The sequence below is a fragment of the Rhinatrema bivittatum genome, chromosome 3, assembly GCF_901001135.1.
Source record: "Rhinatrema bivittatum chromosome 3, aRhiBiv1.1, whole genome shotgun sequence".
NCBI lineage: Eukaryota > Metazoa > Chordata > Amphibia > Gymnophiona > Rhinatrematidae > Rhinatrema > Rhinatrema bivittatum.
This window is the reverse complement of record NC_042617.1, coordinates 21,985,739-22,012,205: the sequence shown is the minus strand read 5'-3', so window position 1 is coordinate 22,012,205 and position 26,467 is coordinate 21,985,739. Positions and strand designations below refer to the sequence as shown.

At 43.6% G+C, this 26,467-nt stretch overlaps 2 protein-coding genes across 5 annotated transcripts in view; one reads left to right on the top strand and one right to left on the bottom strand.

The window, feature by feature from the left end:
* The window catches only part of SLC4A1AP (solute carrier family 4 member 1 adaptor protein), a 112,661-nt gene extending 102,168 nt beyond the window's left edge, over positions 1-10,493 (bottom strand). For all 3 annotated transcript variants that reach the window (XM_029592936.1, XM_029592938.1, XM_029592937.1), the window contains exons 1-2: positions 9,742-10,493; positions 2,330-2,510 (exon numbers count right to left, since the gene is read on the bottom strand). In XM_029592936.1, coding sequence (XP_029448796.1) covers positions 2,330-2,510; positions 9,742-10,383 — 823 coding nt within the window. In that variant the 5' untranslated portion in view covers positions 10,384-10,493. The remainder of the gene's footprint in view (positions 1-2,329; positions 2,511-9,741) is intronic.
* Positions 10,494-10,498: 5 nt separating this feature from the next.
* The window catches only part of SUPT7L (SPT7 like, STAGA complex gamma subunit), a 29,960-nt gene continuing 13,991 nt past the window's right edge, over positions 10,499-26,467 (top strand). The window contains exons 1-2 of one of the 2 annotated variants that reach the window (XM_029592940.1): positions 10,499-10,624; positions 24,939-25,607. In XM_029592940.1, coding sequence (XP_029448800.1) covers positions 25,195-25,607 — 413 coding nt within the window. In that variant the 5' untranslated portion in view covers positions 10,499-10,624; positions 24,939-25,194. Of the gene's footprint in view, positions 10,698-24,938; positions 25,608-26,467 lie in introns of both variants that reach the window. The other variant, XM_029592939.1, reaches the window with a different exon arrangement.

Below are 26,467 nucleotides of genomic sequence, written 5' to 3'. Positions count from 1 at the left end.
ATTAGAATCTTCTGAGCGACTACCACCTCTCCAATTCAATTTTTAGAGTCACGTAGTTTTTGAGATAGCCAGGTTCGGCAGTGCCACTGAATATCCCAGTTAACTATCCAGTAGGGGTATGCGGCTAACGTCTCTAGCTGCTCAGTGGCTGAATATGGAACCCAATATATATTTAACATGAGGTTTTGTCCTCTTGCTTTGGCAACAGTCATAACATAATCTCCTGAACTGAGTGGGGTGGCAAGGTGTTAACTGCCCAATATTGGACAGGGTCTTAGTCTCAGCCAAAAAGCTAAGGGGGGGGGGGGGGGGGGATCATCCTCCGCTCACTGCTTGGACCTTCCATTTACATCTTAGCCAAAAGGAATACCTTGCACGGCTCTTCAAAGTCCTGAAAACACAGAATTCTAGTAGCTGCACTGGTTCTGAAGAAACCCGGGTTATTTGTAGGCTGATATACCATTTTACTGGTTCAGCATAAGAATCATCATTAACAAATAAATAGCTCATGCTCGCTATAAAATTAAGAGGGCAATTTTCAAAGCCATTTGCCCAAATCAATGGGCTGTCTGAAAATAAACTCGCACTAAAAGCAGGTGCAAAATTCTGCAGCAAGTTTCAAGGGGGAATTACCTACAAACTTTCTTTATGAAACTATGTGTAAAGTCAGAGGATATAAAGTATCCACGGAATCCATTCAACCAACAACTAGCAGACTCAAATCATAGAAAGTACTTTATCACTCAGCGCACAATCAAGCTGCGGTATCTGTTGCCAGCACAGCAGGGTTTAAAAGGTTTGGACAAGCAGTAAGGAACGCTAGTGCTCTCCCTGGGTGTGAGTAACAGGAAATAAATCTATCTTATGGGATCTGCCAGGTACTTGGGACATGGATTGGCCACTGTCAGGAGACAGGACACTTGGCTTGATGGACCTTGATTTGACTCGAAAAGCATTTCTTTGTCCCAAAGTGGACAGTTTGAAAATTATCCCTAAAATACTCTTTTTTTATAGCCAAAATATTGTTTAATGAAGTGTCTTTGACTCATCTAACTGGATTAAAAACAAGGAACAGTATTGGTTAATATGAATAATAAAAAATACACCAATATCATCTATTGCAGATTGATATTAAATCCTCATTACTTTTCATTCTAAAATCGAGTAAGAACCATTAATTCTCACTAATGACCTGATTTACTATGGATATTCCTCAGTCTGTGCTCATGAGAAAAAGATTAATAAATCGGGTCCTGAATCACTGAAGAGAAAACTAACCTAAACCACAGAAATTTAAAAAAAAAATTCCTTATTCTCCGTTTAGGTCTAATATTTGATAAAACAAAAAAAGTTAAATGCAATAAAACAGTAAGAACATAAGAACATGCCATACTGGGCCAGACCAAGGATCCATCAAGCCCAGCATCCTGTTTCCAACAGTGGTCAATCCAGACATATCAGACTCTCAGACCTCTAAACTCCCATGGCATACTGCACATCAGTCATTGCTCGGTCACGGCTGGAGATAGCATACTTGAATGTGAGATTTAGGAAGAAAAGGCATTAAGGATAACTAATTACTTTAGAAAAAGAACATATCTTTCAAACAAATGATTAGCTGATGGCATAGAAAAATGAGAAATACTATGACATTATACTTCTTCACAGTCAGACCCTGTAATACCATGCATTAAGAATCCAGTCCTGTTTTTCCGATATATGTCAAAGGAGCCTGACAATTTTCATCCTGCAGAATGCCAACAGGATGAGTGTTAACGGAACAGGACAGAATCATGTCAGTCAGACAAGAACATTTTAAAAAAAAAAAAGCTATTTGATTTATATTCCTTCTTTCAGAAAAAAACAAAAAAAACAAAAACTGGCAGGAGGGCTCAAAAAGAAAAAAACAAAACAGAAATTGTCTCAGAACTGCAGGTTTACACCCATCTACCATTTGCTGGAGACAGAGAAATACTGAGGAACAGCAGGTAGCACATGTGGTTAAGCAGCAGTGTCAGTAAAACTCTGTTTCCATCTGCTGGAAGGGAGGCACAACCCAGGAGTCTGGACTGATCCAGGTACGTACAGGGAAATAGTAATTTCATTGTTTTAAAGATATGTAATACTTAGGGACCTTCGTTTTCAGTTATTTTGCCCGGGAATTTCAATGTTATAACAAAAAGTCAGTGGTAAAAGAACTTTGAAAAGTTTCACCGATTTCTTTTTTTGTTCTGGCATTGAAGTTCCCAGGCAAAATAAAATAAAAATGAAAGCCCCTAGTAATACTGCAGAAATATTTGTAGAGCCTCACTTTTCCAGTATCACTTACCCATTCCCCAAGAGCAGCCTGTATCATCATTAGGAACGATCTCTTTTATTTCCTCTTCATGTTCGTCCTCATCAGAATCCTCTCCCAGCATCTTCTTCTGCAAGAGCTCTTGCTGCCTGCGGCCTTCCTTAATCTGAGTCACTGTTAGCTCCGACTCTTCCTCCTGATCATCCTCTGGACCCTAAGGAGTTATGCCAAAATGAAAGGAATAAGGCTTAATGGGGGCTGATGCAATGCAGGCTTGCCATGATCATACCCTCCTCGATTCACAATGTACACTCCCCTTGGATTTCCTCAATACTAAAAATCCACAGCCCCTCCCAACCACTCAGACCGTCTAACCTAATGCTATTAGATGTTCCACCTCCAAAGCTCGCCCACCATGAGGAAACCAGAGAATGCGCCTTCTTCTCCGCAGGATCAACCCCATGGAACAGCCTACCTAAGGGAATAAGATGTCTCCGAGAAAGAACTTTCTTTAAAAAAAATTTAAAAAACCCTTTTCTTTTTCAGGAAAGCGTTCCCAAATCTGAATGATAATGAAATTCCCCCCACTTTGAGAATGATGTATTGTCCTGTTCTCGCCTATTCATTTGACTGTCTATGTTTATATTGTACCCCGCTCTGAACGTAGGAAGGATGGGTAATAAATGGATTTAAATAAAGTGGGCCCAGCCTAGCCCACAAGTTTAGGCGCTAGACTAGCACCCAATGAAATAAGGAGATTAGCGCGTCCAAAACACACGCCCAAACAAATGCGTAGCCGATGGTGCTCATCACATGTAAATTCCATGTAGACGAGGCTATTAGCCATTACCCCCGATGCAGAAAAATCGCTGGCCACCCATCACACATTTTTTTTTAACACAGCAAATTTTACTCCAGCCCTGGAGCTGGCGTTAAGTCAATCCGCCAGTCAAGAGCTCATGAGAAATTTAAAAATACTGTCCTCTGTGGTTCCTCCTACTTCAGTATCATTGCGACACAAATCTACTGCTTGCTGTTTAATTTGTTTGCAATGGTAACGAACATTCTTTCAAACTTTTTAATTCCACTATGCATGAATAACGGAAAATACAGCAAGAGACAGTCAACCAAAATGAGCATAAATTATCCTACAACCATAGTAAGGAACTGCAATAATCAAAATCTAATCAATATCCCATCAATAATTTTTCATCCACGAGTAACTATCTTTTACTGTCGTTCTTGATAAATGTGCAATCCTTACAAAGCGGGCAGCTGTTATTTCTGATCTACTACAAGACCACTGCCCAGATTTTGTCGCCATAACAGAAACATGGCTGAAAAATACAGACTCGGTAATCACGAACCAGATTGCTAATGGCAACCATGACACCTTTTCCAAACCCAGGCCACAACGTAAAGGCGACGGTTTAATGCTTATAGTTAAAAAGAAGCTAGGTTTGAAAGTTATACCATAACCATGAAATTGCATTGTTTGAAGCTAGCAATCTCCAAATCTGCCTGCTATACTACCCTCCAGGACTGCTAGAACATAATATAATATATCTCCTATTATAGACTTTTTTGTTTCCATTTTAGACCCAAATAAACCTTCCATTATATTAGGTGATTTTAATCTTCAAGTAGATAAAGATCCATGTTCCACTGCCTGTCAGACACTCACTGAAGCTCTCTCCGCCCTTGGATATAAGTTACCCAGTAAAGAAACAACCCATAAAACAGGCCATGCCTTAGACTTAAATTTTTAGCAATACTAAAATGACAAACAATACAACCACGAGTATTACCCCAGTTCCATGGTCGAATCATTTTTTTGATCCATGCAGAAATTACTTTTAATTCAACGCTGGTATTACAACCTAACTGCATCCTCCTTTTCAAATACAGACCACCATTTAAGACTGAGGACTTAAAATAATGAGCTTATAGACAATCTTAGTGTTTGGGTAATTGCCAGGTTCTTATGGCCTGGATTGGCCACTGTTGGAAACAGGATGCTGGGCTTGATGGATCCTTGGTCTGACCCAGTATGGCATGTTCTTATGGATAATATTAACATATTATCAACCGGGAGTAAGGCAATTGAATCTTGGCTAGAAATAACTTCAGAGATCGCGGATAGAATCAACCCCATTAAAACTAAAAAAAACTGACAGGCAAAGAAAAACAAAATCCCTGGTACAACAAGCAAATTAAGGACGCAAAGAAATTACTGAGAAAGAAAGAAAAAACCTGGAAGAAGAACAAGACTATAGAAGCTTTACATAATTACCAATCCTTCCCTGCCCATTATAAAAAGCTAATTAATAGCGTTGAAAAAAAAGATTACTGTGGTAAGAAAATTCAAAAATGTTCCCACAACCAGAAAACCCTATACAATATCGTGAATAAATTAACCTTAGACACGTCCCATAGTAGTTTAGAGCTTCCAGAATATAGATGCAATGAAATTGGTTATTTTTTTTGTAAAACAAAATAGACAAGTTATTGAATAACCTGGATGGAGCTAAAAAACAAGTAATAACCCTTTGCGAAAAAGACCTCATCAAGTGGTCACATTTCGAAGAAATTTTGATTAATGAAGTAGATAATTTGTTAAAAACGCTGAATCCGATAAATCATCAGTTAGATGCTATTCCCATTGCTGAACTGAAACCAATAGCACAGACAATTACACCAACCATTACATGCATTATTAACAAATCACTTTGTGAAGGTCATCTTCCAGACATACTAAAAGGCGCAATAATCAGACCCATCTTAAAACAAAAAAAATTGGATCCATCTGTGCTCAACAATTATAGACCAATTTTGAATCTTCTATCTAAACTGATTGAAAAAATAGTATATAGACAGTTATCAGTACATTTGGATACAAATGACATACTTTATCCCTCTCAATTTGGTTTTTGACGTCACTTCAGCACGGAAACATTACTTCTCTCACTGTCAGATACAGTTTTAAGAGGAATGGACAGCAGACAAATATTTATTAATTTTATTAGACCTTTCTGCAGCGTTTGACACCATAAATCACGATATGCTACTTCAAAGACTATCAGAAATAGGTTGAACCGAGAACATGTTAAAATGGTTCGCATCTTACCTGAATAACCGTTCCCATCAAGTCCAAATTAATAATACTAATTCTGATAAAATTGAACTTGATATTAGGGTTCCTCAGGGATCAGCCTTATCAGCCTCACTCTACTTCACAATTCCCTACACAAACATAACCACACCTGGCTCGACGAGATGCCTCGTTACCGGTCCTCCGACCGACCCACAAGAACAACCCATGCAGGTACCCTGCACACCCCTTCTCTAAAGGCAGCACATTCTACCCACACCAGAGAGAGAGCCTTCTCCGTCGCTGGCCCCACCCTCTGGAACTCCCTACCCACCCTCCTACGCCAAGAGACATCCCTGCAAACGTTCAAGAAAGGAGTCAAAACATGGCTATTCCGACAAGCATATCCCGACACAAACCATACTTAATTCCTCCCCAGCCCCCTCAACTCGAACATTCTCCCTTCCTTTTTCCTCCCCCGCTTCCCCCCCCCCCACCACCACCTAAGGATCCCCAGAAGAGACAACATCCCCCCTCTACTTACTTTATCTCTTTTTGATAATGTGCGGTTTTTAATGTGTTTTTTGTAAGAAATAGTATTTTGTTCTAAGGTTATAAGAAATAGTAATTTGCTCTAAGGTTACATTGTAATGGTTTTCTACTTTTATTTTCTATGTACATTGTTTTTATTGTTTTATTGTATCACCCACCTGAGTTTTTTGTAAACCGGCATGATGTGCTGCACGAATGTCGGTAAATAAAAGTTAATAAATAAATAAATAAAATAAATTACCCTTATGTCACCTATTGACTGGACTCGGCCTAACTCACTCACTACCTCTACGCTGACGACATCCAGATTTTATTACCAATACATGACACAATTGAAAAAGCTTATGAAATCATGGCAATGTACCTGAAGATGATCAAGCAATTACTCACACAAATGAAGCTAGTATGAAACATTGACAAACCCGAAATCATTCTTTTAGAAAGAAAAATTTCCCCCAGGTGTTCAAGATTGATAACACTACACGACAACACTACACGACAACACTACCTTCACGTTAGCTGAACATATACGGGACCTAGGAGTCGTCATTGATCCAGAACTATGTTTTAAAAAACATATATCAACTAAAGTAAGGGAAGGTTATGCTAAATTAATGATGCTGAAACGCCTGAAACCTTTATTATCGCAAAATGATTTCAGAACAGTCCTGCAAGCATTAATCATTGCAAGCATGGACTATTACAATTCCTTACTCCCAGCCTCTTTCATCCGGCCTTTACAGGTCCTGCAAAATGCAGTGGCAAGAATCCTAACTGGCAGCAGAAAAAAAGACCACATTACCCCTATCCTGATAGCACTACATTGGTTACCTATTGAATCACGGATTAAATTCAAAACACTCTGCACATGGTGAGCAAGTGGACTGGCTAAATGCAGCCATTAGCCTGCACGTGCCCCAAAGAAATTTACGATCCGCCAATAAGGGACCACTGTCAAAACCCGCTATACACTCTGAACCAAGTCAGAGAAAGAGCTGTGTCACTAGCAGGGCCTAAACTATGGAACATACTACCAACGAATCTAAGGCTAGAAACTGATTTTAAAAAGTTTAAGTGAGATTTAAAAACCTGGCTCTTCGACAAAGCATATATGGAGTGAAATTGAGATTATTATTCTTTTACTACCTATTTCTTTTAGTCTCTTAACTTCAGTATTAATGCATATTTTTAGTTTTTAAGTTATTTTCTCATCATTCGTTTTAGTCACTATTTATAATTACTGTTATTTTATGCACAATTGATTTTAAGATTGTATGTTTTACCTTTTGCACTTCTATAATTTGTAAACCGTTGCGATGGCTCGTCTTAGCAACGGTATAGAAAACGTAATAAAATTAATAAATAATAAAATAATGTAATGGCTTAACGTAAAAAAAAAGAAATTCCGGGTGCACTCTTTACACGCACACTTTTATACACACACTTTACATGTAAAATACATACACACAACAGCAAGGGGCGAAACTGGCCCGAAGCGGGATAAAAAGGGCGCACACTCATACAATCCTGGGTGCCTGTTGCGTTTGAGCGCTAGGGATGTAACATTTTTCCCTTTTTAACGCAGCACCTCATGTTATCACTGATTCAGGTGCCCAGGGGACGTGGCTGTGCGTGCTGAATACATGCGCCTGTTTTAACGTATGTCTTATTGCATCGACCCCTATGAGTGAACACTCAAAGCCCACCCTAATGCCTGGTAGAGGCCACACTGAGCCCGATGGGACTACTCAAAGAGCATCCACTTCCCCCAATCCTTTGGAGATGGAGCACTCCCAATGGGACCTCCCTAATACTTCAAAGCCTTACAGCAGTATACAATTTAAAAAAGTACTAAGTTAGAGATCCAAGATGGCGCTGTAAGGAGAGGACATGGAGTAAGCAGCTCCTACAACTTTCATTCTGGTTACTTTTTACCGCACGAATGCCTCACACAAAAAGGAAATGACAAGTCAGACAGGGAGCCTCGACCCCTCAGGGACCCGTGGCGATTCAAACGACAATTGCGGGCTTTTACCCACCGACAGATTCTATAGCCCCGGAGGTTCCCGTGAGAGTGGAGGGTGGTGAGCAAACATCCCTGCTCATGGGAGAAGACAGGCTCAGTCCCGGAGCTCCGACAATGCCCTCCCCACCGACGAACACCGCAACTGCAGGCCCAGTCGAGGAGGGAGCTGCAGGGGCCATCGCGACGCTGAGTATGGAAGATGGATCAACAACATCCATCCCATGGCCGGAAGGGCACCTCAACATGGGTCGAGCTGGCAGCAGCGATCGAGCTGCGGAAACTCAGAGACCCTGCACAGCTCTTAAGGACTGGGGATTTAAAAGAGGCTCAAGCTCTTCATACGGTAACGTTTAGTCCACATTTATTACTGGAAAAGCAAAGAACACTTACTATGGCTTCTTTGTGGCAGGCAATCTCTACTTTGCAAAACTTTATAGCAAATTTAACAGTGGCCATAAAAGAGACACAAGTTCAGTTTAATAATATTAATCCAGCTGTATTCAGAAATTCTTCAAATAAAAAAGGTGCAAAGCTCTTTGATACAAGAAGAAATGGCTTTAAATAAAAAAAATTGAAAATTTAGAAAATTCAGTGAGATATACTAATTTGAGAATTTTGAGTTTTCCTAAATGCAAGATGGTTTCTCCTAGAGAACAGTTTAAAAATTATCTTCAAGAGATTTTGCAACTGCCTACAGATGTGTTACCACCATTAGCAAAAGTTTAGTTTTTACCTGGAATAAATAATGGAGGTGGAAATATTCAACTGGTTGAAGAAGGATCGTTAAATGTTTCAGAATTGCTGGAAACTTCCTTTGAATCCCAGATAGAAAAAAGGGGAACTTTGATGGTAAAATTTACATTGTCTTCTGAAAGGGACAATATTAAAGTTATTTCTTCGTAAAAGGTCCTCTCTCTATCTGGGACAGAAAATCTAGATTTATCCAGACGTATCCAAGACAACACAGCAAAGACGTAAAAGATTTTTGACTCTTGCATCTCAGGCAAGAACTCTTGGAAAGCAAATAGTAATTAGATTCCTATGTAAATGTATTATGAGAGTTAATGGGGCAAGATATATATTCTTTGATCCCGAACAACTGGAAAAATATTTAGATTACAATCAAACCTGAGGAACTGTGCATAAATTATCATCCTCAGATATTGTCGGTATTTGTTTAAGATCTGTAACCTCACCTTTTTCCTATTATGTTATATATATATATATACGGTATTATAAGGTTATATATTATATAGTATAAGCACTATATAGTAGTGTTTTTGCTCAACTGAATGGATCTTCTCTGATTTGTATTGTAAGAGGGTTAAATGGTTTTGATTATATGACTTAAAGACATTTTGTTTTCTACATCGGTGAAATTTTTTTTATTTCCATGTATACCCGATTTTCTTTATGACTCATGTATTTGATGTCTGTAACAATTGAAATGCATAAAAATAATAATGGGATAAAATGCATAAAAATAATAATGGGATAAAAGAAACAACTGTCACAGTTCCAAAAGGTTACAGGTCGACAGAAAAGTAACACTGCTATCTGGATAAACTTGGAACACCTTGTGAGAGCTCGGCCACTATTGGGTCCCGTGAAAAGGCCACATTATGACACCTCCTGGGTTTCTACTCGAACCAGCCCGAGAAGATATCGCTTACACATTTGAAAAAAAGAAAAAAAAAAAAAAGACCAATCTCAGCACGAGTGAAAGCGTGTTGGTGCTGAGCAGTTTGATGCATGCCGGATCCTCTGGTTCCTTACCTGCAGGATGAAAAGCCGAGAGCTGCCGCCAAACTTCATAACGTGTCCCACTCGCACCCGGCGGAAGGTCTCACAGGGGACCCGGTTCTTGTTCACGAAGGTGCCGTGGGTGCTCCCCAGATCGTAAAGGTAGAATCCGGGCTGCTCCTGGGGACTGCTCCCCGGGAGCCGGCGGTACTGCAGTACAGCGTGGTACCGCGACACGGACGGGTGCTCTAGGGTCACGTCGCAGGCCGGCAGCCGCCCGAAGAGTAGCCAGCTAGTGCCCTGCAAGGACCGGCAGTGCAGCACGCAGCCGCCCTTCACCGTCTCCAGGCTGTAAGGCGCTTCGGCCGCTCCGGCCCAGGACGGCTCCCGGTAGGGCACAACAAGACCCGGACAGGGCGAAGAGAGTGGCTGGGGAGCGGCGATGACGACTCCTCCTCCCTCGGGCTCTGGCGGCGGGGCTCCACCTTTCACCGGCAGAACAGGCTTCTTAAAGGTCGCTGTCCACTCCGGAGAGTCTGCGGGTCGCTCTGCCCCGGACTCTTCCAACCCTCCGCCATTCCCCTGCTCTGCCCCGGACTCTTCCAACCCTCCGCCGCTCCCCGGCTCCCTCCCGAGGATTCCCCTTTCGGGCTCCTCAGTGACGGGCTCCTCCATGTTTTTCCTTGCGAGGGTCCGTCCCTCAGTGCGCTCCGGCGGGCCTGCGTCACTTGGGTTCCACCCGTAACGTCCCAGCCCCCCGGCGCGAGCCGCCCCTTCGCCTTCTGTTTCCGGGGGGAACTCCGAACGCGCTGCACCGCGCGGGGTGACGTGATCGGCAGGCGCCGTGTCAGTGGGGGTGCGGTTCGAACGTACCTTCGCAGGCTTCTTCTGTCCCGGACCGTAGCAGGAAATCGAGGTGGGACGCTGGATTCTATTTCCCTTCTTTGCTGGCTGATGTTTCCGGATGGGTTAGCGTTGCACACACCATGGTACTTGAGGATTTTCTCTCTTTCTTTCCTTACCTTGGACAGAATAGTTGCTGGTTACTGACCCTTCTCTTAGCAGTGCTGTTCTTGGGGGGGTTTCTCTTTACCACTAGATCTAGTTTTCTTACATTTGAGTTTTTTATCAATTGGATATAATTGCGATGGAGAAGGTACAGAGAAGGGCAACCAAAATGATAAGGGGAATGGAACAACTCCCCTATGAGGAAAGACTAAAGAGGTTAGGACTTTTCAGCTTGGAGAAGAGACGACTGAGGGGGGATATGATAGAGGTGTTTAAAATCATGAGAGGTCTAGAACGGGTAGATGTGAATCAGTTATTTACTCTTTCGGATAATAGAAAGACTAGGGGACACTCCATGAAGTTAGCATGGAGCACATTTAAAACTAATCGGAGAAAGTTCTTTTTTACTCAACGCACAATTAAACTCTGGAATTTGTTGCCAGAGAATGTGGTTCGTGCAGTTAGTCTAGCTGTGTTTAAAAAAGGATTGGATAAGTTCTTGGAGGAGAAGTCCATTACCTGCTATTAAGTTCACTTAGAGAATAGCCACTGCCATTAGCAATGGTTACATGGAATAGACTTAGTTTTTGGGTACTTGCCAGGTTCTTATGGCCTGGATTGGCCACTGTTGGAAACAGGATGCTGGGCTTGATGGACCCTTGGTCTGACCCAGTATGGCATTTTCTTATGTTCTTATGGAATGTTGCAGGTGATTACAACTTTTTCATTCTCTGTAATTCTGTCAGGGCATGATCCCAGTGCTTTTTTTAGTACAGCAATAGTCTAGACATAGTTTCTATTGGATGAGCTTTTTTATTTCTTTTATTTATTTCTTTTATTTATTTAGCATTTTTCTATACCGACCTTCAAGGTTAAATACCATATCAGATCGGTTTACATCGAACAGGGGTAGATAACTGAAACGGAAGGAACAACTTTTTTATAATCAAAGAGACAAAAGAAACAAAAGTTACATTTAACAAGGACCTTAAACTTGGAAGCTTAGGCAGCTGGAAGAACAAAGGCCCGAAGAGGGTATTAAATTAAATACAAGAGTCTTGATGGACCCTTGGTCTGACCCAGTATGGCTTTTTCTTATGTTCTTATGTTCTAATCCGGTCTAGTGTTTGTCCAATTATTAGGGGGAGTGCTAATGCAAATGAAGTATTTAGAGGAGGAGCGAGGTTCCATTGCTCGTGAGCGGATTAATCATCTAATGTGTGTCTTTTCCTGCACCATTTAAAATACGTTTTTGCATTTTAGTTGTTATACAATTTTTAATATGTATGGTATTCTTGTAAACCGCTATGATGGCTTGAGTAGCGGTATAGAAATATTTTTAAAATAAAATAAGTGAGCTTTGCTACCTTGTTATGCCTTTCTATATACAGGCCTTCTGACATCAACACATGACACCCAGCACTGAAGTGCTGGGTGTCATGCTGTCTATCTGTAGTCCACTGACCTGTGATGCAATTATAGATATATCTTAAGATTTAATTTCACCTTTCAAATGATTCCTGTGTCAGGGTTTAATCTACTTGTGGTTAGAAAAGCATTGTGCTTTAGCCACATGTTTCTCCTTGTTTGTTGATCTAATTTTTTTTAACATTTTGTTTTGCAAATTCAGTTCCTTCTTTCATCAAATGTGCTCATACCTTGTTTGGTTTTACACCTGTATGCAGCGTAAGGACCCCTGGTTGTTAGTGAGTACAGCAGATCTGGGGTTGGGGTGTTATACTATAGCAGATGGAGGTGATCTATTTATTTAGCCATTTTATATACCGTTTTTCCAAATAATGATCACAGTGGTTTACAACATGACGTAGATATTATACATTGACAGGTATGTTGACTTAATGAGGTCAAACAACATAGAATTTAAAAATGGACACCTACTTGGAATGGATGGATGGTGATGATGGAAGCCGGCATTGGAACAGTTTGCGTCAGCTTAGACAGATAATGGAGAACAGTGTTTGTTTCAGTGGCGTAGCCATGAGTGGGCCTCAGGCCCTCCTAACCAGGGCTGTCTGACACTGGAGCAGTAAGAACATGCCATACTGGGTCAGACCAAGGGTCCATCAAGCCCAGCATCCTGTTTCCAACAGTGGCTAATCCAGGCCACAAGAACCTGACAAGAACCCAAAAACTAAATCTATCCCATGCTACTGATGCTAGTAATAGCAGTGGCTATTTTCTAAGTCAACTTAATTAATAGCAGGTAATGGACTTCTCCTCCAAGAACTTCTCCAAAACTTTTTTGAACCCAGCTAAGCTAACTGCACTAACCACATCCTTTGGCAACAAATTCCAGAGTTTAATTGTGCGTTGAGTGAAAAATAATTTTCTCCAATTAGTCTTAAATGTGCTACTTGCTAACTTCATGGAATGCCCCCTAGTCCTATTATCCAAAAGTGTAAATAACTGATTCACATCTATTCGTTCAAGACCTCTCATGATCTTAAAGACCTCTATCATATCTCCCCTCAGCCGTCTCTTCTCCAAGCTGAACAGCCCTAACCTCTTCAGCCTTGCCTCATAGGGGAGCCCTTTATCATTTTGGTTGCCCTTCTCTGTACCTTCTCCATCCCAATTATATCTTTTTTGAGATGCGGCGACCAGAATTGTACACAGTATTCAAGGTGCGGTCTCACCATGGAGCGATACAGAGGCATTATGACATTTTCCATTTTATTAACCATTCCCTTCCTAATAATTCCTAACATTCTGTTTGCTTTTTTGACTGCTGCAGCACACTGAGCCAACGATTTTAAAGTATTATCTACTATGATGCCTAGATCGTTTTCCTGCATGGTAGCTCCTAATATGGAACCTAACATCATGTAACTACAGCAAGGGTTATTTTTCCCTATATGCAACACCTTGCACTTGTCCACATTAAATTTCAACTGCCATTTGGATGCCCAATCTTCCAGTCTTGCAAGGTCCTCCTGTAATGTATCACAATCCGCTGAATAATTTTGTATCGTCTGCAAATTTGATAACCTCACTCATCGTATTCCTTTCCAGATCATTTATATATATATATTGAAAAGCACCGGTCCAAGTACAGATCCCTGGGGCACTCCACAATTACCCTTTTCCACTGAGAAATTTGACCATTTAATTCTACTCTGTTTCCTGTCTTTTAACCAGTTTGTAATCCACAAAAGGACATCGCCTCCTATTCCATGACTTTTTAGTTTTCTTAGAAGCCTCTCATGAAGGACTTTGTCATTGCCTTCTGAAAATCCAATTACACTACATCTACCGGTTCACCTTTATCTACATGTTTATTAACCTCTTCGAAAAAAATGAAGCAGATCTGTTAGACAAGACTTCCTTGGGTAAATCCTTGTTGACTGTTTTCCATTAAACCATGTCTTTCTATATGCTCTCCGATTTTGATCTTGAGAATAGTTTCCACAATTTTTCCTGGCACTGAAGTCAGGCTAACTGGTCTGTAGTTACCCAGATCGTCCCTGGAGCCTTTTTAAATATTGGGGTTACATTGGCCACTCTCCAGTCTTCAGGTACAATAGATTATTTTAATGATAGGTTACAAATTTTAACTAATAGATCAGAAATTTCATTTTTTAGTTCCTTCAGTACCCTAGGATGCATACCATCCGGTCCAGGTGATTTGCTACTCTTTAGCTTGTCAATCTGGCCTACTACATCTTCCAGGTTCACAGTGATTTGGTTCAGTTCGTCTGACTCATCACCCTTGAAAACCATCTCCGGAACAGGTATCTCCCCAACATCCTCAATAGTAAACATGGAAGCAAAGAATTCATTTAGTCTTTCTGCAATGACCTTATCTTCCCTAAGAGCCCCTTTAACCCCTCAGTCATCAAGTGGTCCAACTGACTCCCTCACAGGTTTCTTGCTTCAGATATATTTTAAAAAGTTTTTTATTATGAGTTTTTGCCTCTATGGCCAACTTCATTTCGAATTCTCTCTTTGCCTGTCTTATCAATGTTTTAACCTTAACGTGACAGTGCTTATGTTTTATCCTATCTTCTTCAGATGGATCCTTCTTCCAATTTTTGAAGGATTTTCTTTTTTTGGATAAAATAGCCTCTTTCACCTCCCCTTTTAACCACGATGGTAATCGTTTTACCTTCCTTCCACCTTTTTTAATGCGTGGAATACATCTGGACTGCGCCTCTAGGATTGTATTTTTAAACAATGTCCATACCTGTTGAACACTTTTAACTTTTGCAGCTGCACCTTTCAGTTTTTTTCTATTTTCCTCATTTTATCAAAGTTTCCCTTTTGAAAGTTTAGAGCTGTAGATTTACTCATTGTCCCCCTTCCAATTATTAGCTTAAATTTGATCATGTTATGATCACTATTGCCAAGTGACCCCATCACTGTTACCTCTCTCACCAAAGTAATGCCATCTCGGGATCTCATCCCACAATGGTAAAGAGAAGGGCCAGAGCAGCAAGACCGTCATGGGATCCCATCCCTATGAAAGAGGAAGTAGGATTTTGGCTATGCCTAATGAAAAGGCCGTGTGTGTGTGTATGTGGGTGAGAATGGGAGCCTGAATGTGTGTGGGTGGGTGAGAATGGGAGTCTGGAAGAGTGTGTGTGTGGGGGGTTTAGAATCAGAGCATCAGTGGGCATCTGTCTTTGGGTGAGAATGGGAGCCAGGGAGTGAGAACTTGTGTTTGTGATAGAGCATGTGAGAGTGACAGCTCTTTTGTGTGTGTGGATTAGAATAGGAGCCGTGTGTGTGGATTAGAATAGGAGCCGTGTGTGTGGATTAGAATAGGAGCCGTGTGTGTGTATTAGAATGGGAGCCGTGTGTGTGTGGATTAGAATGGGAGCCGTGTGTGTGTGGATTAGAATGGGAGCTGTGTGTGTGTGGATTAGAATAGGAGCCTTGTGTGTGTGTGTGTGTGTGTGTGGATTAGAATAGGAGCCGTGTGTGTGTGTGTGTGTGTGTATTAGAATAGGAGCCGTGTGTGTGTGTGTGTGTGTGGGGATTAGAATAGGAGCCGTGTGTGTGTGGGGATTAGAATAGGAGCCGTGTGTGTGTGTGGATTAGAATAGGAGCCGTGTGTGTGTGTGTGTGTGGATTAGAATAGGAGCCGTGTGTGTGTGTGTGTGTGTGGATTAGAATAGGAGCCGTGTGTGTGTGTGTGTGTGGATTAGAATAGGAGCCGTGTGTGTGTGTGTGTGGATTAGAATAGGAGCCGTGTGTGTGTGTGTGGATTAGAATGGGAGCCTAGTGTGTGTGTGTGTGTGTGTATGGATTAGAATGGGAGCCTAGTGTGTGTGTGTGTGTGTGTGTGTGTATGTATTAGAATGGGAGCCGTGTGTGTGTGTGTGTGTGTATTAGAATGGGAGCTGTGTGTGTGGATTAGAATGGGAGCCTAGGGTGTGTGTGTGTGTGGATTAGAATGGGAGCCTGGGGTGTGGGATTAGAATGGGAGCCTGGGGTGTGAGTGTGTGTGTGTTAGAATGGGAGCCTGTGAGAATGAGAACTGGGGGGGGGGGGGGGGGGGGGGAGGAGAGCTTGTATGTGTGAGGAAGTCTGTGAGAAAAATCATGAGCCTGTGTGTGTGAGGGAGGAAGGAAAGAAGACAGGTGGAGAAGAAACAACAAGAAGAGAGACTATTTATTTATTATTATTTTTTATTTTATTTAAATTCTTTTACTATACTGATACTCAAGACGCGGTCTTATCGTACCGGTTTACAATAGAACAGGGGAAACCAATTAACTGTACAGAAGGTAAAAGTTACATTAAACAGGGAGCGAAAACATGGGAGCTGGAAGACAGGAAAGATTTTAAACGATAACAACTGGAGATTGATAAAATAATGATAAATAGTCAATGAAAAACGATAAAGTAGCAGGACAAAATAGATTGATTGAACTTGGTTGTAGATTTAACTTAGGCGGTAATTGACATAATGTATCTTGTGGAAGGAGGGCAAAGCATGGGGAGGTAGGCGGGGGAGTGGGGGAAGGGCAAGGACTGAGATGGGGGGGGGGGAGGAGTTAGGGAAGAGGTGGGGGGTGAGCGTCAATGTTGGTTGATAAAGGTTTCTTCAGCGGTAAGCTTGTGTGAACAGCCAGGTTTTCAGTTTCTTAAAAAAAAAAAAAAGACTATAAAAAGGAATTAGGAAATGACCGACCAGGGTACAATAGGAAAAAAGAGACTGGGACCAACTGAATATAATAATACAAAGATCAGACAACAAAGGTTAAAACAAAAATTATTTTGAGATTTTAGCAATTGGAATTTGCTGTCTTTGTGTTAGTGAGAGACAGCATGCCATGCCGGGCCGCCTGTAGGGCCTGCGCCGATTTCCTCCCGGGGGTAGGGAGCATCCACAACCTATGGTAGGGTCGTTTTTCGGGTCCAAACATTGTCCCGCGCCTTCGGGGATTTTCAGCCTCCGTCCCATTCCCGCAAAGTGCGGGAACAGGTGCCATTTTAAGTGCTCTAGAACCAGAGCCTCAGACAGCGGGCCATTTTGCTGCTGAGTGTACCGGTGGTTTCAACAGCGCGATCTGCGCTGGGCGATGAGAACCCTCCCCACCGCTTGTCACAGCGCACAGTCCCTGAGGGGGACAAATCTGCGGGGTCTGGCGCTCCTATTAATACGGACACTGATACTGGGGGAGATGATTTGTCCTCTGATTTCTCTTTTTCTTCAGATTTCGTTTTGTTAATGCATAAGGCCTTTAAGGCCCGGAGGGCTAGAAAAAAGAGGGTTCATAGCCAGGGTTCCCCGTTGGGGTCCCGGAAACAAGCTAAGTCCGCACAGGACCGCATCTTTTGGGCTTGCGGACCCCCCTTGTGGATCCGGATTCTTCTTCAGACACGGATGACCAGGATGGCCAAGACTTGCCTCCCCAGCCTCCAAGGGGGGGGGGGGGGTTGAGGGGGACTCTGACCTCCTTTCGGGGGGTGTGCGGGGATCCCACGGGTCAGATGGCGATGACCCGAAGGTGGTCTGCTTCTTTAGGAAAGACGAGCTGGGGCCACTCATTCCGGCTATTCTGGGGGAACTGGGGATCCAGCTCCCCCAGGAAGAGTCCAGATTAGGTGCTACGGATCCGGTAGTCCTGGGTCTGAGGGCATTTCCCTTCCATTTTTCTGCTACGGATTTACTATTCAAGGAATGGGATACGCTGGAATTAGGTCTTAAGGTGGCAAAGGCGATGGACAAGCTCTACCCCCTGCCAAAGGAAGCCTTGGACTTGTTGAGAGTCCCTAAGGTGGATGCAGCGGTAGCAGCAGTCACGAAAAAGACCACCATCCCGGTTATGGGGGGGGACGGCCCTTAAGGATTTGCAGGATCACAAGCTGGAGGTTCAGCTTAAGAAGATTTTTGAAGTTTCTGCACTGGGAGTCCGAGCGGCTATCTGCAGTAATTTTTCCTTACGTGCTGGTCTTCGTTGGGTACAGCAACTGCTGACCAACGAGTCGTTTTCGCAAGAGGAAGCACTTCAGGCTGGAAGACTTGTGGTCGTGATTGCCTATAGTGCAGATGCCTTTCATGATTTGCTTCGTACCTCAGCCAGAGCCATGGTGTTGGCTGTGTCTGCACAGCGTCTGTTGTGGCTCCGTCACTGGACGGCCGACGTGTCATCCAAGGCCCAGTTAGGTTCTTTGCCATTCAAGGGCAAGCTACTTTTTGGTAAAGAGCTGGAGGATCTGATTCAGTCTCTCGGCGAGAATAAGATGCATCGGTTACCGGAAGATAGATCTAGGGGATCTTTTGGTGCTCGTTTTCGTGGAGGTCGGAGGCCTCGCACGTCCAGAGGTTCAGTTTCTTCTTTTCGGCATAATGCCAGTCGGCAGCAGGCGTACTCTCAGTCCTTTCGTGGCTGGTGTTTCGGTCGACCAGGTACCAACTAGAATGCCCAGGGCAGTAAGCCCTCGCAATGATGTGCAGCCGGTCCATTCCTCAGTACCAAGGGTGGGAGGCAGACTGTCTCTATTTTACGAGGAATGGGCCAAAATCACATCAGATCAGTGGGTACTCACAGTGATAAGACACGGCTACGCGTTAGATTTTGCACGTCAACCCCGCCAGCAGTTTCTGGTCTCACCATGCGGGTGGGGCACAAAACGCCGGGCGATAGTGGAGACCGTGCAGCGTCTGCTCGAACTTGGCGCTATCGTCTTGGTTCCTCCCGCGGAGCTTCGGAGGGGCCGGTATTCCACCAGTACCTGGACGATTGGCTGATTCGCGCAAAGTCAGCCTTGCTCTGCCAGGAGGCGATACATTGGGTTCTCCAGTTGTAGAGCTCGCTGGGGTGGATAGTCAATGAATCCAAGAGCTGACTTGTCTCTTCCCAGGAGTTGGAGTTTTGGGAGCTTTGTTCGACACCCGACAGGGGACAGTGTCCCTCTCAGTGGAACGGATGTTCAAGCTGCAAGGTCAGGTTCGAACCTTGTTATCTAAGCCAGTCCCGACGTTTTGGGATTATCTTCAGGTACTGGGTTCAATGACTTCGACGTTGGAATTGGTTCCTTGGGCATTCGCACATATGTGACCTTTACAATCAGCTTTGCTATCCAGATGGAACCCAGTCTCGGAGCAGTTTTTCCTCCCTTTGCCTCTACCGGACTCGACTCGGTGCAGTGTGGATTGGTGGTTATCCCCGGACAACCTACTACGAGGAGTTCAGTTGGTGGTACCGTCCTGGACAGTAGTCACTACGGATGCCAGCTTATCCGGTTGGGGGTCGGTATGTCTCCGAAAGTCGGTACAGGGACAGTGGTCCACAGCGGAAGCTCAATGGTCTATCAATCGTCTGGCGACCAGAGTGGTGCGCTTGGCGCTGCAGGCTTTTCTCCTTCTTCTCAGAGGCAAATCGGTCAGAGTCTTATCGGATAATGTGACCATGGTGGCATATATCAACCGTTGGGGGGGGGGAATCAGGAGTGGCATTGGAAGCTCATCTCTTGATCTCATGGGCTGAACAGCATTTAGCCTGCATAGCGGCTTAATTTGCAGGAGTAGAAAATGTCCAGGCGGACTTCCTCAGTCGCAATCTGCTAGATCCCGGCAAATGGGAGTTGGCAGACGACGCCTTTCAGGTCATTTGTGCTCTATGGGGCACCCCAGCTATGGATCTCATGGCGACATTCCAAAATGCAAAGGCTCCTCGGTTCTTTGCTCGTCTCCAGGACACAGGAGCAGAAGACGTGGACGCGTTGGTTCTCCCGTGGCCAACAGACGTTCTGTTTTATGTGTTTCCGCCCTGGCCGCTCGTAGGCAAGATCCTGCGATGGATAGAGCTGCATCCAACGGAGGTCGTTCTGATAGCTCCAGAGTGGCCGAGACGTCCTTGGTTTGCGGATAAGAACATAAGAAATTGCCATGCTGGGTCAGACCAAGGGTCCATCAAGCCCAGCATCCTGTTTCCAACAGAGGTCAAACCAGGCCACAAAAACCTGGCAATTATCCAAACACTAAGAAGATCCCATGCTACTGAAGCAATTAATAGCAGTGGCTATTCCCTAAGTAAACTTGATTAATAGCCGTTAATGGACTTCTCCTCCAAGAACTTATCCAAACCTTTTTTGAACCCCGCTACACTAACTGTACTAACCTCATCCTCTGGCAACAAATTCCAGAGCTTTATTGTGCGTTGAGTGAAAAAGAATTTTCTCCGATTAGTCTTAAATGTGCTACTTGCTAACTTCATGGAATGCCCCCTAGTCCTTCTATTATTCGAAAGTGTAAACAGATTCACATCTACTCATTCAAGACCTCTCATGATCTTAAAAACCTCTATCATATCCCCCCTCAGCCGTCTCTTCTCCAAGCTGAACAGCCCTAGTCTCTTCAGCCTTTCCTCATAGGGGAGCTGTTCCATCCCCTTTATCATTTTGGTTGCCCTTCTCTGTACCTTCTCCATCGCAACTATATCTTTTTTGAGACGTGGCGACCAGAATTGTACACAGTATTCCAGGTGTGGTCTCACCATGGAGCGATACAGAGGCATTATGACTTTCCGTTTTATTAACCATTCCTTTCCTAATAATTCTTTACATTCTGTTTGCTTTTTTGACTGCTGCAGCACACTAGAGCTTTTGGTGCCCAGTGTCTGGGACTGTTTACAGGTCTAGATTCTACGGTATCAACATTGGAATTAATGCATTAGACATTTGCACATATGCAGCCTCTACAGGGGGCTGCTCTTCCACTGGAATCCGTTATTGGAAGAGTTTCATCTTCATCTTCCTCTTCCATTAGAGGGGAAAGCCAGGGCAGTCTTTCGTGGTGCTTACTTGCACCAATCTCGAGCATGGTGCAGAATTGGAGATTCTGAATTGGATAATAGTCACCACCGATACAAGGCTCTCTGGATACGGGATGGAGTGGCAAGATCAGTCGGCATAGGGCGAGTGGTCGAATCAGGAGGCTTCATGGCCTTTCAATCAATTAGAGACGAGCGGTGCTTTCACATTGCTTGCCTGTCTGCCAAGGTCATGCAGCCATCCAGTAGGGATCCTATCAGACAATGTGACAACGGTGAACTACATCAAGAATCAAGCAGCAGCTCGAGAGGCCTGGGAGTTGATTCTTTGGGAAGAACAGCACTTGGAGCGGCTGGCAGCATCTCACATTGCAGGAGTGAACAATGTTCAGGTGGATTTTATCAGTTGGATAAAAATTAGATCCCGGGTAATGGGAGCTGTCGGAGGCAGCGATGTGCCTCATTCACAGAAGATGGAGATATTCCGACCAAAGAATACCAAGGCGTCGTGGTTTTACAGCCGCTGAACAGAGCATGGTACAAAGGAATCGTAGCTCTGGTGCTGCTGAGAACTTGAGGGATTCTTCTTTGTCTTCCCTCCCATGGCCTCTGGTGGACAAGGGATTACGGTGGATAGAGAAATATCCAGGAAACATGATCCTGGTAGCTCCAGAGTGGCCACATCAACCTTGCTTCCCAGATTTGATCAACATGGCCATAGACGAGCCCCATGAGGTTTAGACATCAATTGACTGTTTTCTACCAGGCCCCAATATTTTTGGGTCAGATGGCTCACTTCTGTCTTGCGGTTTCTCTACTGAGAGGAGACAACTGAGATGAAGGGAATATTCCAAAGCGGTTATTTCATAAGAACGTAAGAACATGCCATACTGGGTCAGACCAAGGGTCCATCAAGCCCAGCATCCTGTTTCCAACAGTGGCCAATCCAGGCCATAAGAACCTGGCAAGTACCCAAAAACTAAGTCTATTCCATGTTACCGTTACTAGTAATAGCAGTGGCTATTTTCTAAGTCAACTTAATCCTTGATATGTGCAAATTTGGAGGATCTTCGAATTCTGCTCTGCTGTTGACAGAGTGTAGCCTCAATTTGTTCAGGCTACAGTGTTGCATATTTTGGCCTTTCTACAAAGAGCTTCTTGTCGACTGGGCTTTAACTCTGAGTTTCCAGGTAGCAACATTGGGTTGCCTCTGGGATAAGTTGCAAGGGTATCCTCTGTCCACACATCTGGATGTTCTATGGTTCCTTCAGGGAACTAAGAACTGGCATCCTCGGGTGCGGAACATTTGAATCTGGTCCTTAGAGGATTGTATGAGTCTCGGTTTGAACCACTAAAAAGAGCTACGGTTAAGGACGACTCTTAAAGTGGTTTTCTTGGTGGCTATTTGTTTAGCCAGGAGAATTTTGGAGCTCCAGGCGCTGTCTGATTCGGGGGTATCTTTATGCATGGTGTCTTCTTTTCTGCCTGAGGTAGTCTCAGCGTTCCATCTCAGACAGTAGAGCTTCCAGCTTTTATAGATTTGGATTCATCTACACCTCATGCGGGGGAGCTTAGGCTCTTAGATTGGAGGCATGCATTATTGAGGTATCTTAAAGGTCAGTTATGATTTCCATAAATTGCATCACCTCTTTGTAGATCGTATTACCTCTTTATACTGTAGAGTAGTCCAAAGAAGGGAAATAAGTCATCTAAGGCAACAATTGTGTGGTGGCTGAAGGAAGCAGTTGAGCTGACTTAAATTTCTAAAGGGTGCCTGTTGCTGAGGAGTTTAGGGGCGCACTTGAAGCGCTCTCGGGTGACTTCCTGGGCTGAGTCACAGCAGGTGTCTCTGCATGAAATTTGCTGGGCCGTTACTGGGAAGTCGTTGTCCACTTTTGCTAGACATTATCGCTTGGATGTTAGGGTTCCGGCTTCCATGTACTTTAGTGAGAGTGTTTTACGAGTGGAACTCTCCACGTCCCATCCAAGTTAAGGGTAGTTTAGGTACATCCCAGGAGTCTGGACTGATCTGGATATGTACAGGGAAAGGAAAATTGGTTCTTACCTCCTAATTTTCGTTCCTGTAATACCATAGATCAGTCCAGAGACCTGTCCATTTACTGGAGGGGAGGGGGGAGAGTCCACTACTCGTACTGTTGCTTAGTATATAATGCGGAGTTGTTGGAGGTTTTCAGTGCTGATTGCTTATGTTAAATTTGGGAAACGAGTTTTCCATTGTTTTTTTTTTTTTTAGCAACTTTGCCTTCTTCTGGCTTCTTGGAGGGGAGTGAGTTTGCTTAGAAATTTATGGTGGTTGCTGTCATCTTGACTTGGGTACAGGCCAATACTGAAGGACTGTAGGTGGCATACCAGGTTATGTTCAGTGTTGGTGAAACTTTCTCTGTCTCCATCTGCTGACAGGGAGGCCAAACTCAGAAGTCTGGACTGATCTCTGGTACTGGGAACAAAAATTAGCAGATAAGAACAAATTTTCCTTTATTGTAGTTATGATAATTTCTGGCTTTCTGAAAAGAGGATTCATGAAAGAATACATTGATTTGTTTTATTACATGATTGCTTGGATCTGTTTGTTTGCTTTTTACATGATATACTTGTGCATTTATAAACTGCAATAAATATAAAATACATAAGGAATTTTTAATGCTGGTAAGTGCTGGAAATAATTGAGGTAAAATATTTTAAAGTTTCATGCATGATGCATAATGACTGTTGCAAACTACTTAGAAAGCCATTGTAGGGTGCAGTATATGGCATTATTTATCAATAAGAATGCAACTAGGAAGTCTCAGACCTGCTTGCTTATAGCCCACCCATGTTAACCTTGTGCCTACCCAAAAAAACAGTTCTGGCTACACCATGCCTTGTCTAACAGTCAAAGCAGTTTACATCTAAAAACACGCCTAATAAAAACTATTGTTCTGAATCCTAGAGTTGAGAGGACAGGTAAAAGATTTTTGACTGACAAAGAAACTATTCATTTTCTTTTTTTTTTTTTTTTTTAAGCTTGATTCATTCAAGATAAACAAGTAATTTAGTAGGAAAGAAGACCATTCTTATTCAAATCTCCTATCCTTATTTCTTTTCTTTGAATTGGGAACCGCAGGTTCTGCAACTTTCATCTGCTGGAGACAGAGAAATGCTGGAGACAGAGAAATACTGAAGGGACGCAGAGGGTGCACCAGGTTAAGAGAGGGCGCCCTTCAAGTTTTTCTCTGTCTCCATCTGCTGGAAGGGAGGCATAATCCCACTGTCTGGACTGATCCGGGTACGTTCAAGGAATTTATATTCTTATTTACCCAAAAGTGATAGAACACTAGAGAGAAGGCGTCTCACTAGGGTAGACTGTATAGGCCAATTGGTCTTTTATGTGTCCTCATTTAGGGGCCAATTTTTAAACTATGTGCTTGGCTTGCAAGCTTATTTCCAAAAACTAAGGCCAGTGGGGGGGAATACAGCACTTTGCATCTGCATGTGAAAATATGAACAGGGCTTTCAAAATGAGATCCCCCATATGTACTTTTTCTTCCCCTGCGTAACCTTGGAGCTACCCCCCCCCCCAGAAAGAGATCTAGGCCTCATAGTGGATAACACATTGAAATCGTCGGCTCAGTGTGCTGCAGTAGTCAAAAAAGCAAGCAGGATGTTAGGAATTATTAGGAAGGGAATGGTGAATAAAACGGAAAATGTCATAATGCCTCTGTATCGCTCCATGGTGAGACCGCACCTTGAATACTGTGTACAATTCTGGTCACCGCATCTCAAGAAAGATTTAATTGCTTGTATTTGATGTAAGTTTGCTACAAACAAATCATTTAAAATTGTATCATGGGTTTTTGGGGGAGGATTCTGGTTAGCAGCTGATTTTGAGTAAATAAATTCATAGACCTGGCCTGCACTTTAGATTGGATTTCGTCACCATACATTAATATCTGTTTGTTTATTATTTTTTTCCTCTAGGAAATGAAGCCATTCATGCTGTCAGTAAGGATCTGTGCTGCGTGTAAACCTCAGGATCACGTCGGTTTGAAAAGGAATCCTCTTTCTATAGATCCCCTTCTGTAGATGTCCTTGGGCATTGTTCAGTAGCCCCCCCCCCCCCAGCACTGTTGGAGAAATTCTGGCTGTAACTTTCCTTGGAGGAGCTCGTCGTGTTCTTAATCCCTCGGACTGTCCTCGCGTGGCTTCACGTGGCCCCTGACTCGTTTCCCTAACAATGCTGAGGTACTGGGGGGAGATTCCCGTGTCCTCCAGCCAGACCAGCAGAAGCTCCTTTGAGCTGCTGCAGCGCGAGTTTCGGACCGTGGAGGTGCAGGACCCACCGCTGCACCAGCCCTCTGCGCACAAGCCCCGGCCCGCCACCATGCTGGACGTCCCCTCGGAGCCCTGCGGCCTGACCATCCACACCATCCAGCTCATTCAGCACACCCGGCGCCTGCGCAGCCTGATCGCCGCCACCCAGCTGCAGGGCCAGCCGCAGGCCGAGGGGATCAAAACAGAGGAGAGCGAGCCCCTGCCGCCCCGCCCCAGTTCCCCCATTTTGCCCAATGACCTGCTACCCGTTGACAGCAAGATCCCCCGGCTGCCCTTTCATCTGAGGCACAGTGACCCCGAGAGTGACTTCTACAGGTAGGCATGGGGGGCGTGGGGGGGGGGGGGGAGATACATTTGGGAAAACTCAGGCACCAGTTTAAAGTTTTTAGGAGCCACGGAAAATGTTTCTCTTACTTTTTTGCTCTTGTTGTTTTCTTTGGAGTTAAAAAAAATGTTTGTGGTTTTTTTTTTTTCATTTTTATTGTATTTCATTCAAGTACATTTATTTATTTATTTGTTGGGTTTTATATACCGGCGTTCGGTGAAGCCATCACAACGGTTTACAAGATTCAGATGGTAGTTAGTATCTTAACATAGGCGAATTAAGGATATAGCAGGATACATATTATATGGTTAAAGGGGGATCGGAGTGGGTAAGCATTAAAGGAGGGGGATAGGAAGGGGGGGATGGGCTTCGGGGGGGTGAATAGAAAGAGAGGGGAAAGGAGGGGTTACAAGGGTGGTGAAATTAGTTAAACGTAAAGTTATTCTTTTTTATAGTCCGACATAAGATCATTTTTGCATGAAAAGGGTTTGCTTGGTGCTGGTTGATGTCTTGGTTTTTGCGTGGTTTTGGTTGGTAGTTGTGTTGCGTGTTTGGCTGTTGTGATAGTTTATTGTATCGGGCAATCTACAACTTTATACTGTTACGGTAGAGCTTGGGGTTAAGATTAAATACTCTAGGCATAGCATATAAGAGTAGGGTAAGGTAGGTCTTTCCTTGCCGCTGAAATCTGAGAGTAGGCCTCAAGGAGACCATTAGAAGGATTTTTCAGCAATGGGACTCTCCACGACAAGGAAACATGAGCCTAAGAAGCCAGGTGGAATTTGCGATGATGACCAGTAGTCCACAAACTCCAAGAGATGCAGATGTGGAATGCAAGAAAACCCACTCT